General features: G+C 33.0%; 1 protein-coding gene across 1 annotated transcript in view; it reads right to left on the reverse strand.

Moving 5' to 3' along the window:
* Fcho2 (FCH and mu domain containing endocytic adaptor 2) overlaps positions 1–14,768 on the reverse strand; it is a 129,776-nt gene that overhangs the window by 110,659 nt on the left and 4,349 nt on the right. Inside the window, exon 2 of the mRNA XM_077800364.1 lies at positions 3,905–3,996. Coding sequence (XP_077656490.1) covers positions 3,905–3,996 — 92 coding nt within the window. The remainder of the gene's footprint in view (positions 1–3,904; positions 3,997–14,768) is intronic.

Here is a 14,768-nt window from a genome sequence, read left to right on the forward strand (position 1 = left end):
AGTGGTACACACATATAATCCCTGCGGCTCAGCAGGCTGAGATAGGACAATCTCTAATTCAAAGCCTGTCTTAGCAATAGTGAGGCGCTAAGCAACTCAATGAGAATCTGTCTCTAAATAAAATACAAAAAAAAGGTTGGAGATGTGGCTCATGCCTGAGTGCCCCTGGGTTCAATCTCTGGTACCCCACCACCACCAAAAAAAAAGGACTAGAAGAAAGCTTGCCAAATTAGGGGGAAAAAAACACACAAATTGAAATTCTGAAATATAAAATAACCAAAATTAATAACTCAAAGGATGAGATTTTAATTGTTATTTATATTTTGGTACTAGGAATTGAACCTAGAGTGCTTAACCGCTAAGTCACATCCCCACCATTTTTTATATTTTATTCAGAGACAGGGTCTCGCTAAGTTACTTATGGCCTTGCCAAACTGCTGAGGCTGGCTTTGAACTTGCAGTCCTCCTGTCTCAGCCTCCCCAACCGCTGGGATTACAGGCATGCACCGCTATACCTGGCTCAAATGATGAGATTGTTATAGCAGATTGATACACTGTAGTGAGAACTTGATAACTAGAAGACAGATAAGAAGAAATCTATCCCAGACTAAAGCTCAAAGACAAAAGAAGAGGAAATAGAGAGTCTAACATATGAAGAAACAAAGAATGGGTAAGAAGAAATACTGAAAGAAATAATGATGGAGAATTTTCCAAAGCTGACAAAAGCTATAAAACCACAGATCTAAATAACACAACAAACCTAAAAGTATGAATAAAAAAACGTTGGAGATATGGCTCAATGGCAAGTGCAATTAGCATACATGAGGGTCCTGGGTTCAATCCTCAGCACCACAAAAGAATGAAGAAAAACAAAAGGCAATCAACACTTAGTTACATCATAGTAAAACTGCTGAAAACCAAAGACTAAAAAACAAAATCAGTCAAACATTGTCAACCAACAAATGTCACTTTCAAAGGAGCAATAGCTAGACTAACTGCTAACATTTCGCAGCAGATAATGAAATGATTTTCAAAGATTTGTTTTAAAAAAGGAATCTGCCAATTAGAATTCTATATTCAGCAAAATATAAATGAAAGTAAATTCCTAAGGCAATAATTGATCTAGGTGATGAACATCAACAATCATTAACATCACAAAACAGATATAATTGGATGTTACATTCCTAGGATGGAGGATGTTACACACCTCTGATAGAGTATGCACCACCACCTATTATGTATTCTGCTCAGAATACTAAGTGAAATTTGTTCAAAATGCTAGATGCAAATAATCTATAGGAAATATAAAGGTAAGTAAAAATGTTAAGTAAAGTCATTACATATTACCAGAAGTGGGACACTAAGTAGTATAATCTGATTTATTTAACAACAAAAAGAAAATAAGAGACCTGAAAAAGAAACAAACCAAAAAAGACATCAACCAGGTATAATATAGAGATCTTGCTAGGATACTAATTAGAAGACATCAACGACATATGTGCATATGTGTACGTATATGTACATAAGCATTGTGTATGTTCATGGCAACTAAGGAAAACTGAGCACTCACTGTATATTCAGTGATACTAAGGAATTAATACTACATTTTTAGATAGGAAATGCTGTGCTTTTTAAAGGCTCTTCTAAAGATACATCTGAAATGCAAATGGATGAAATGTAACATTTCTGAATCTGATACTGAATTTATAACAATTTAGTAGCAGTGATATGGATCAGATGGAACAAGAATGACCATGATTTGATAACAAGAATAGCCATGTTGAGGCTGGGTAATTGCTACATGGAAGTTCCTTACATTAAGAACTTCTGTACAGTTCTGTATATGTTCAAAAGCATTTTAAATGATGATAAAGATATTATTACACTAACAAAAATTGAGAATTTATCATCAGCAAATCCACATCAACTAGAATTTTAAAAATACGTATTTAACACAAAAGAAAAATTATCCAAGATAAAGTATTTTTTAAATATATATATATATATATATATATATATATATATATTTAGTTGTAGATGGATACAATGACATTAATTTATTTATTTATTTTTATGTGGTGCTGAGGATCAAACTCAGTGTCTCATGTGTGCTAGGCAAGCACTCTACCATTGAGACACAACCCCAACCTCGAGATAAAGTAATTTTAACAAATTTCACTAATAACTGTATGAGAATAATAAAAATAAAGAGCATTTTTTGTGTGTGAATGGGCCATAAAACCTAAATAATAAATTACATGACTCAAATTAACTAAAGACTGGAAAATTTTTAAATAATCATTAACTCTGTTGGATAAATAATGTGATTTTTAAGTCCAGAAAGCCACCTTAAACAAAAATGTCATGCTGGGCACTGTGGCACACACCTATAATCCCAGTGACTCAGGTGGCTGAAGCACAAGGATCACAAGTTTGAGATCAGCCTCAGCAAATTAAAGAGGCCCTCAGCAACTTACCAGGACCTGTCTCAAAATAAAAAATAAAAAGGGCTGGGGATGTAGCTCAGTGGTAAGGTACCCCTTTCACCAAAAGGTCATTCAACATAAAAATCAATAAAAATATTTCCAATCTAAATAATACTATAAATCAACTAGACTTAACAAACAAACATCTACAAAATGACCCCCAGAACAGCTGAATTCACTTTTTCCTTAGCAGCTCATGGAACCTTTTCCACAATATACCATATACTAAGTCAAACATAAGTCTTAGCAAATACAAAAAACTGGTATAATCCTATGCATTTTATAAAATCATAATGGAATGAAATTAGAAATTAACAGGAATAAAAATTATAGAAACCACATAAACACATGAAGATTGAACAGTACTCTTTTAAATGAGGAGTGGATTATAAATGAAAGAAGAAAGCAATAAATTCTTTTTTTTCTTTTGTTTTTTAATATTTATTTATTTATTTTTTAGTTTTCAGCGTACACAACATCTTTGTTTGTATGTGGTGCTGAGGATTGAACCCGGGCCGCACGCATGCCAGGCAAGCGTGCTACCACTTGAGCCACATCCCCAGCCCCAAAAGCAATAAATTCTTAGATTCAAATGAGAACAGAGATACAAAAAATAAAGTTCTCTAGGACAGTATAAGGCAGTTCTAGGAGAAAAGTTTGTTGCATTAAGTGCCTACACTAAAAAAAAACAAAGATACCAAATAATCTAATACTATATACCTCAGGGTCCTAGAAAAAGAAAAACAAACTAATTCCAAAATGAGTAAAAGATAGGAAATAATTAAGAAGGAAATAAATAAGATCAAAAACAAAATAAATGAAATTGAGAACAATATTTTATCCTATAATATTTCTAAATCTTTTATTGCATCACTTTTGCTAACATATCCATTGAAAAATGCATAAATATTATGTTAAGCAGTAATTTGCAAACCAAGTATTTAACAATGTCTCTCCAAACCATTATGCAGCCCTCAGGTATGTAGATGATTAAAAAAAAATACTCCTCTAAAATATAATTATAGGTAGGCTGGATGGCACACACTATAACCCCAGGTACTCAGGAGGCTAAGGCAGGAAGATTGCAAGTTTGAGGCCAGCCTCAGCAACTTACCAAGACCCAGTCTCAGAACTAAAATAAAATAAAGGGGTGGGGATGTAGCTAAGGAGTAAAGTGCCCCTGCATTCAATCCCCTGTACTGCAAAAAGTAAATAAAAAGACATAACATTCATAAATACATATACACATATATACACATAGTTACAGTATACTTATATACATATATACATATAGTTACAGTATACTTTTTAAAAGTGTCCATTGATTATTCTAAACCCTACCAAATTTTGTCCAATTATTTATATTCTATAATTCAAATTGACAATTGTTTAACAAATTACTTATAACAAATACATACCTTTCTCTTACAAAATCTGCTAGTTCTTTTGTTGATATCTGTCCATGTTTCATATTATGGTAGAGAACATCAAAGCCACTATTTTTTTCTCCCTAAAATTCAAAGATATTTAATATTTAGTTTATAGATATTTAGTTTAACAAAAGAGAAAGAGGTAAAAAATGACTGGAGAATATAATAACTCTAGACTATATAAATATTATTCTTATCATATAAATCTTATGCTCTGGTAAATTGTTTTTCCTTAATTTAACCACTATCATTCACAGTATGATTTTAAACTGTTATCAATGCAATTCTACATGCTTTGATAAATGTGATTTACTATATATACACATATAGACATACACACACATATGCTCATATTCCATAATCACCCATAATGGTATAATTAATGAACATAAGTCTGAAATTTTAACATACAGCATTACGTTAGAAAATATCAGCAACAGACCTTTTAAAATCCCCTTTCAGTTCTTTTGAGACATACTAAGAAACTAACTCAAGAATTTGTGCTTTAAAACAACTAAATCTTGACCTGAGTCAAGATGCCATAGTATTTTTTCATCATATAAGCATTAGACACCAGAAAAACAAATACTTTACAATTCCTATTCTAAACCCTTTAGTAAATTTGAGAGAGCTTGAAAAGAATAAAATTTTTTAAGAAAAGAGAAGAAACAGGCTATTTTCTTAGTCTTCAACTAATTAGAATAACAGAATCAGATCACTACATTTTCCTAGAAAATCTTTCAACTAATTAGAATAACATAATCAGATCACTACACTTTATTGCTGTGTAATTGTATAAATACTAAATTAGTAAATCACGACAAAGAAAACATGAGAAATGTCAATTTAATCTGTGAAATAAAAGACCACTAATAAACTAAACAACTCTCTTTAATAGGTTTATTTTTCTTCAGTGCCAAATGTACTAAATTTTACTATTTTATTGATATTAAGTAAAATTTAGTAAACTTAGTATTCAATAGAGTAAAATCAATATAATAACAATAATATACCTTAGGAAACAATATTAGCTACTCCACTCCTCAGTTTTGTTTTGTTTTTTTAACTTAGGGATTTTCTAAAATAACATGATTTATTTATTTGTTTTTATATGGTGCTGAGGATTGAACCCAGTGCCTCACACATGCTAACCAAGCACTCTACCACTGAGCCACAAACCCGGCCCCTCAGTTCTTAACTTAGAACATTTTTCCTAATAGGGATCATGATGCACAAGGAACCTCCTTCAAAGGCACTAATGACTACACATAAACACCTTGCCTGATTACAAATCCATTTGTTATTTCTTCTATTTGGAAATTCATTCATGTCCAGGTCAAAAAATACAGTGAGTCAGACTACTGAGCACACAAGAGAATTAAATTACCTTCAGAATCTGTATTCTGATTAAGAAGCCCTTGAAGAAGTAAGTTATTTATTAAGAAATTCAGATATCCAGATAGCATATTATTCAGGAATTCCCAGTAGAAGGAGAATTCCTTTTCTCTAACACAATTTCACAAACTTATTAACACAGATATTTATTGATCATGAACATTTTCTTTGAAACAAATTAAGCAATAACTTAAATACTTCAAATGAATATATGTTATTTAGATATTACACACATATATAGACACACACATATATATCTCCATACAGATAAATATATTTGCATATATATATATCATTTTATTAAAAACTTCAGGGCTGGGGTGTGGCTCAGTGGTAGAGCACTTGCCTTGCATGCATGGGGCACTGGGTTCTATCCTAAGCAACACATAAATAAATAAAATAAAGGTATTTTATCTACAACTTAAAAAAAAAAAACTTCGAAGTTGAGGTGATTAATAAAGAACCTAGGTTTTACTGTCAACATGTCAAAAACTTACTGTAAAGCCTGAATAAGAGATGACAATATATTAAATACACATATATTTCAAAATCAATTTTATCATATTTTGTTGTCCCCTCAAAAGAAACCCACACCCAAGTGGCTACATTTTTAAGTGTAGGTATGTACATCAGTACCCATCAAGCTTATTTTCAGCTGGCTTATTTGTTAATTTGATCAGTACTTGTGAATTAAGCACATACATGTCCACAAAGAAATTTGAACGTGAATGTTCGTAGCAGTATTATTCACAATAACTAAATAGTGGAAATAATCCAAATATCCATCAACTAATGAGCAGATAAAAACAAAGTGATATACCCATACAATGGAATATTATTGGGTCATAAAAAGGAATGAAGTAGGCCAGGAGCAGTGGTGCACACCTGTAGTCCCAGCAATTTGAGAGGCTGAGGTAGGCAGATCACAAGTTCAAGGCCAGCCTCAGCAAATTAGCAAGGCCGTAGCTAATTTAGCAAGACCCTATCTCAAAAAATTTTTTAAAAATAAAATGAAATAAAAGAGCTGAGGATGTGGCTCAATGGTTGCTGGGTTCAACGCCTGGTATCAAAAAAAGGGGGGGGGGAATGTGGAGGATAAAGTATTGTTACATTCTCCAACACTGAGGAAACTTGGAAAACATTACACTAAGTGAAAGATATAGTTGTCAAAAGACCACATACTATTACAATTTCATTCATATCAAAGTGCAGAACAGGGAAATATACATAGACAGAAAATAGAGAAATGGATTGCTTGAAGGTAGGAAAGTAAGGTAGGGGATGAATGATAAAGGTTACAGAGGTTTCTCCTTAAAGTGATGAAAATGCTCTAAAATTGTATTTGATGATGGCTGCACATATCAATGAATATTACGAAAAAATAATGAACTGAATTCTATTTCTATTTCTATTGTATTACTGGGGATCCAACACAGGCTCTACCACTGAGCTCCAACCCCCAGTCTGAATTGTACATGTTCAAGGAGTGAATTATAAGGCATATAAAAAAATACCTCAATAAAATTATTTTTAAAAAGTGAATACACGTTTTTTATATGTTTCCCTTCCTAGGTTCTTGTGTTAAGAGCTAACAAAACTCTGGAAGAATTCAGCTTATCCTTCTTAATCAAAAAATTCTTGCAGAGCAATTTTTATTATTAACTGGCAAAAACAGCTATCAATACCTTTGCTGGTCCAAAGAAGAAAATTACAATGAAGGTTCAAACTTAGATGGGATCTCTTATCAGTTGGTCACAAAAGCATTTTACAAAAAGTAGGACTCTGATTGAATGTCCACTAGCTATGACCTGGGGTAAATCAAATCTTATTATAATCCAATACAAACGAGTATTAAACATCTTTGCAAATTTGGTTGGGAGTGAAGCTCAATGCTATAGCACTCGCCTACCATGCGTAAGGTCCTAGGTTCACAGTCCCCAACACTAAACAATCAAAATCTCTGTAAATGATTTTTAACATGAAAAAGAAAAAAAAGGAATAGTAATTTCAGCATCCTTGGAAGATTATAAATTCAGAATCATGTAAGCCCTTTAAAAGAACAAATTTCTTGGGGCCGGGATTGTGGCTCAATGGCAGAGTGCTTGCCTAGCATGTAAGGCACTATGTTTGATCCCTAGCACCACAAAAAAATAAACTAAAAATAAAGGTATTGTGTCCATCTACAACTAAAAAAAAATTTTTAAAAAAAGAACAAATTTCTTGGTACCTATCTTTTTCCTCTTCCTGTTCTAATTAAGATGATTTCAGTTAACAGTTTGATGTACATCAATCCAGATTCCTTTTTGCACAGGCAAGATGTTACTTTTAATATGAGAATGATATTATGTTATCATTTCATTTTTGCATTTTTGCACTTGTATTAACAACTAAACTAAAATTTAGCTAAAAAGATAAGTTATAAATAAGTCATTAAAAATGTTTAAATTTGGGTTGGGGTTGCAGCTCAGTGGTAGAACATTTGCTTAGCATGTGTGAGGCACTGGGTTTGATCCTCAGCACCACATAAAAATAAATAAAGGTATTGTGTCCAGTCCATCTACAACTAAAAATATTTTTTAAATGTTTAAGTTTTTTCCAGTCTAATACAGAAGTCACAAGTGAGGCATCCTTGAAATTTCTAATTAAAACATTTAAATAAGTCATTAGGTCTACCTCTTGAAACCCAAAGACATTTTTTATTTAATTTGATTAACAACTTTATACTTTAAAATAAATACATATAATAATCTAGCATATTTATTCTTTAAGAAAAAAGGATTTTGAAACTTGTCCTTCAACAAACTTTTTAAGGTCAACAGTAAGTTAAACACTAAAAATAAAACCTGGATATGCTTCACTTTTGATAACTGTAAGAATTGGAGGGCTGAGGCCATAACTCAGTGTGACAGCGCTTGCCTTGCAAATATAAAGCACTGGATTAGAGCTTCAGCACCACATAAAAAAATAAATTAGTAAACAAAGATATTGTGTGTCCATCTACAACTAAAAAAAATTTTTTTAAAGAAGGTTTAGCTTTAGACTTTTTAAAAAAATTAGAAAACAGGCAGAAGATAGACTGTATACTGTATAATGAGTTCAAATGATGGATTCACTAAATTTCCTTTTTAATTTTTTTTCTAATATCTTTATTTTATTTATTGTTATGTGGTGCCGAGGATCGAACCCAGCGCCTCACACGTGCTAGGCGAGTGCTCTACCGCTGAGCTACAACCCCAGCCCCCTCCTTTTTAATTTAAAAAAAAAGCTTTTGGAGGGCTGGGGTTGTGGTTCAGTAGTGGAGCACTTGCCTAGCACGTGTGAGGTACTGCGTTCAATCCACATAAAAATAAATAAATAAAATCAAGATATTGTGTCCATCTACAACTTAAAAAAAAAATTTTGGAAGGGTGAAAGAAGGATAAATAGATGCTTCCTATAAAACATCATCAGTATGCCTAAACCATTCTTACATCCAAATCCCCTCAAAAATAAATAACTGGGACTCTCTCCATCTATGAGAGATGTGCCTTTATTTGTAAGCTCTGTCAAATAAACTCTCCTGTGTATCTCTACCTGGTCTTGGTCTTTGATTTCTCACTCACCATCTCCAGGTTCTTCGCTTTCCTTTCAGATACCATAGACAAATAAGGACTTTGCATCAAACAAGATGGCAAATTTCCTTTCCTAGACAGTGACTGTTGACCAAAAGACTCAAAGAGAAAGAAAGATAAATACTGCCATTTGGGCCATGGATGTCTGCAAACCTGGAACCTGGTGGAGCATATGTTAAAAAGGGAATAAGAGCCAAGTGCTGAGGTAACCATCCAATCCCAGCTACTGAGGAGGATGAGGCAGGAGAATCACAAGTTTGAGGCCAGCCTCATCAATTTGGGTCTCACTAAGTTGGCAAGGCCAGTCTCCAGCATGCGATCCTTCTGACTCAGCCTCTCAACTCGCTGGAATTCTAGATATGTGCCATCCTATCAGGCAGGGCAGAAGGTTTTAAAGAGGACAAAGTCATCTAATTTACATTTTTCGTTATTTTTAAAGATGGTAAGTGGCCTCAGGGTGCTGCCCAGGCTGGAGTACAGCAGCTGTTCACAGACAGGATCCCAGTACTGATCCACAGTACACTGTAAGCTCCTACCTCAGCCTCTTGAAGAGCTGGGACTTCCAGGCAAGCCATACCAAGAAGGCTCTCCTTTTAAAAACGATATCTTTAAATGAGCTATCAAGTCATAAAAATGTAACCAAAAGCATTGGGTTCTCCACTTAGTGGTCATGAATCTAATGAGCACAATCAGAAGATAAAAGAATGCAGAAAGACTTATATGACCTGCAGTGAGCACCAGTTGTCTGTAAAGCTATGCTCTCCCTGAGGAAAGGAAGCATGGGGATTCTATTGGAGAGCTAATGCACATTTATTTAGGAAAGCATACATGGGGTGAGCAGGCACATTTCTGAGCATGCTCAGTTTGAGGCACAGTTCAACTGGAATGAAATGGACACATTTCTGGGCATGCCCAGCGCAAGATCATAGAGTACATATGTGAAAGATGGCAGAAAGGATCACTTTGGGCTAAGCTAGGTCAGGGTCATAGGGTCAAGTTCAGATGCCTAAAAGAAGCAGTCAAGTGACTCGGTTTCTCGAAAAAGCTTTAGGTGAAACCCAAAGAAAGGATACTTTTAAGATACGCCAAAAGATGGTGGAATAAGATGGACATCATTACCCTTGGTACATGTGTGACTGCACATATGGTGTGATGCTACATGGTGTACAACTAGAGAAATGAAAAATTGTGCTGCATTTGTGTTCAATGAATCAAAATGCATCCAGCTATCATATATACCTAATTAGAATAAACAAATAAACTTATAAAGAAAAATGAAAAATAAAGAAATATCATCATTTCCTGCCCTATCTACATTTTCCTGTTACTACAGCTCTTACTGACATTTATTAGATAATTTTGGACAAGTCACTACAAAATATAACACACATTTGTCCCAGCAACTCAGGTATTATATTTGCCCAATGTCCTATTTATAGGATGGCTTACATATGTAAAAGATACTATATTGTATCAGTGTTCTATTTATAGAACAATCTGTATTTTTCATTTTTAATGATAATAAAGGATACATACACTCTAGATCAGGATAACCAACCTATTTTAATATACCTATGTCAATTCTGTTGGAATACTCACAGAAGTAGAAACTCGGTACCTAATGAGCTAATACATGTTGTCACTTTATCCAGTATTGTCTGAAAAACATCATGAAACATTTAACTGTCTAAAGACATTTTTTCTTAGATCAGCTCTTCTAGTAAAGAACCTTTAAAGATCCTTTTGATGGGAATTCAACAAATCTACAATGACAGTCCTCCCATGCCATTTTTGCCTTGAAAACTGCTAAGAGGAGGATACAACATATGAAAACAGTTTTTCTCTAAATAAACATGACATCACAAGTTATAACCTCTTCTAGTCAACATTTTGTTACATACTGAAATTTTCAGTCAGGATCTCTAAAAGTATTCTTCAGAGCCACTGGCAAGATATTGTTAAAGCTGAAAAATAGTAATTAAAATATGTAGAACAAGCAGTTTTCGGCAGTCAGAACTATTTGCTGAAGGTACAAAAGTGACTCACATTTGTTGGTTGACCAAAGGAAAGAAATTACATTTTTAAAACACTGCTTTTCTCACCCCTAGGTTACTCCTCCCTAATCTTTTTAATTATAACTCATCTCTTCCATTTAAATCCTTAAAGCTATCTAAATAGATACATATAGGGTTCAGAAAAAACAGCAGAAGCAAGCAGTGGTGAGATCATTTTTTAAATTTAGATTCTGAATTTTCTGTACTATTCTATAAACAAAGTAGTTATTATTACTTTCAAAATGAAAAGAAATTAATTTCAGCTTTCTCAACTCTTTATTCTTCCAGGAAACAGAAGAGCATTTTCTAAAGCTAGCACCTTGTTCACATCAGTACTTAACTCTAATCCTCATAATTCATGACTGGAAAAAAATGGGCAGAATCTAAGTATCTAAAAGGGAATCAAAAATAACAGCCTATCCATTTCATGTAAACCTATGGAGTCACTGAAAATTTTCCAAAAAGCTAATCATATGAGAAAAATGCTTGATGATAGTATCATTTAAAAGTATCAAAATATAGGGCTAGGTTATGGCTCAGTGGTACAGCACTTGCCTAGAACATGTGAGACACCGAGGTTCAATTCTCAGCACCATGTAAAAAAAAATAAAGATATTGTGTCCATCTACCTCGTATGACTAAAAATATTTTTTAAAAAGTATCAAGACACAGAACTATATAGTATAAGTGATCTTGATTTTTCCATTTCTAAAGAAAATGATAAGGTTAAAGGGAGAGGCTATAGGTAATTCTTATTCTGTACTTTTTTTGTTTTACCTATCAGTAGCAATAGATTAATTAAAAAGAAAATTGTACTTAAGTATTTGTTTCAACCAACTGAAAACTCTCATTCCTTGGGTTCCAATCACCACCAACTTGCTTTAATTATGTTATACGTTCCCCTTTTCTATAAAATCAAGCAAACATTCTTGTCATAGATTCCATACTTTTATTCCTTCAATTCCATGAAGGAGCATAAATATCTTCTCAATTTCAACACACAGTTCACTAGTCACATCCCAATTTCATCTTTGTTGACTCTGGCCATTCTAGCAACATTCTCTAGAACCCTACCCAATGATGTAAATCTAGCAGCGGTTGTGCTGGTCTTTTTGTTTCTCCCACATCTGGCCAATTTATGCTTACTTTGTGGACAAGACTAATACTAAAATTCTTCCAACTCTAATATCCTTTAATTCTTCCACACTTAGAAAACTGAAAACCAAACCCTTATTCCCTTTCCTTTATAAATTCCTATGGCACCACATTTCCATTTGGATTTCTAAGGGTGCTTCTGTAAACTGTTTTAGAATTATGATATCAAGAGGATAATTTCAAGAGATAGTCCCATGAGTTGGAAAACTACTTTCAAATAGCTTATATTAATCAAATGTGCAGGATTTTCCCATCCTTTGCCTAAATAAAAGTAGTTCTGAAAGGATTAGAATGTCTAAGACTTAATGGGCAGGACTAGAAAAAACATCAAATTTTTATCCTTTCCAATATCAATATTCAAAAATCCTTCTTTATGCAGACTCACTATTGATTTTTTACTTCCAAATTTATTTTAAAATTTAGACAAAAATACAAAATAAACAAACCACCCCTAAGGGTCTCACAGTAAAATTTAGTGAAATCTAAAATTCTCTGACTTTAGAATGTCTACTTGTCAAGACTAATGGAAACAAATAAGATGAATCTATAATCTGTATTTTCATAGTTTGTTGCCGTGAAGATTATTTGGGCATGGCTAACTAGCTAACAGTTATACAATAATACTTGTTTCATTTTTTGGTGAATGTTATTTGCCTGTATATACACAGATTATCTGTGGAAAGCTATTAAGAAATTGGTAACAGTGACTTCCTTTACGGAGATCTTGATGGCAGGAGATTTTACACTATATTCCCTTTTGTACCTTTTAAAAATTAACCATGTAAAATGATTTGCAAATCTGTTAACTGTAAATGCATATACCTGTGTGCATTTGTACTTAGTTTTAGTATACCACCTGATGGGATAGCATCCTAACCAGATATCCCAAACTGCAGTATTTGGCAATTTTTTCTCTTTTTTTAATATCTTCTTATTTATTTATTTATATGTGGTGCTGGGGATCAAACCCAGGGCCTCACATGTGCAAGGCAAGTGCTCTTCCACTGAGCTACAGCCCCAGTTCCTGATATTGGGAAATCTTAAGTAATAAAAAGACTACCTATATTCTGCATTCCTCTGGTCATCTCGACTAATTTTCTAAAGATATATATTTTAAAATTCTCATATGGATAAATAACCCCAAAGAACATGTGTATCAATGTCTCATTTAAAATACTAAATTCAAACTAGATAGTAAAGCAAAAATATAATAATGTTTTGCTCCAGGCATGGTAGCACACACCTGTAATTCCAGCAGTTTGGGAGGCTGACGCAGGTGGACTATAAATTCAAAGCCAGCCTCAGCAACTCAAGAGAGGCTCTAAGCAACTCAGTGAGACCCTACCTCTAAATAAAATGTCGCTAAGTGGTTAAGTGCCCCTGAGTTCAATCCCTGGTATCTTATAATGAAATTATATATATACACACACATACACACACACACACACACACACACACACACACATAAATATATATAAAATAATGTTTTGCATTTCAAAATCCTATTAATAGCAATTCCAGATTTTTCAAAACCATTTTCATCCTCCCAGCTTACCCATGTAATGATAGAATAAATTGTGGATATCTATAACCAAGTGCTCCAATTTGGCAATACCCATGAAGTAACAAACAAATGAAATGAGACTTCTATACTGGTTAAAAAGGGAAATGAGGAAAATTTCATATTTCATAATAAAAATACCTGAGATAACTTGTTTGTTAATTTTTTGCTGACTAGAAAAAGTCACCTAACTAAAAACTTCAGTTTGCTACAATGTGACATTTACTAAAGAATACTGAGTGTCTTTATGTAAATGCATCATATATAGACTAGGATTACTATGTAAAATTAAGTTTATAAAGTATTTAACTCAAGCATATTGCCTATTTTTTCCTTTAAATAATGATTAGCTATGAAATTCATTCTTTAATATTTTTACTGAGTTAATCTAGGTTTATATAAAATCATTAAGCCATTTTAATTACTATAAGTACAATATTAATATAACCTCAGAAATATTGTAAACTAGTATTCAATTCTTTGAGAAAGGCACTAAATACAGAGTTACTTCACTGTAATATCAGTTAATAACCCTTGAAAGTTTACACATGATCTTTTGAAGGGTTAACAATTGCTTTTACACATTAAAGGCAATGGTGTGGATTTCTGGTATCAAAACTACTTTGGTGTCCAATTTTAATAAAAGAGAAACATTTCAGCTTGATTATCAATAACACTAGACTTCATGGCAACTGACTTATCAGCAATAAAACACCTGCTATGCAGGAAGTTTTGAATACCTTTTTTTTTCTTCAAAGCCTGGTATTAAGTAAAGGAATTTTTAATTTAGCAGATAGTTTTAGTTAAGAAAAACTATAAAGAGTAAGGAAGAGGGTTGGGGCTATAGCACAGTAGCAGAGCGCTTGCCTAGCATGTGTGAGGCACTGGGTTCAATCCTCAGCATCACATAAAAATTTTTAAAAAAATAAAATAAGGGCAGTCTGTCCATCTACAACTTCAAAAAATTTTTTTAAAAAAGAGTAATGAAGAATGTGCTGATTCTAAACAAGTTTGAACTTAGTTTCAGTCTTTCAAAATTTCCTCTAACAGAACACCACAACAAAAAAAAAGTTTGC

Source organism: Urocitellus parryii, chromosome 1, assembly GCF_045843805.1.
Source record: "Urocitellus parryii isolate mUroPar1 chromosome 1, mUroPar1.hap1, whole genome shotgun sequence".
Classification (NCBI taxonomy): domain Eukaryota; kingdom Metazoa; phylum Chordata; class Mammalia; order Rodentia; family Sciuridae; genus Urocitellus; species Urocitellus parryii.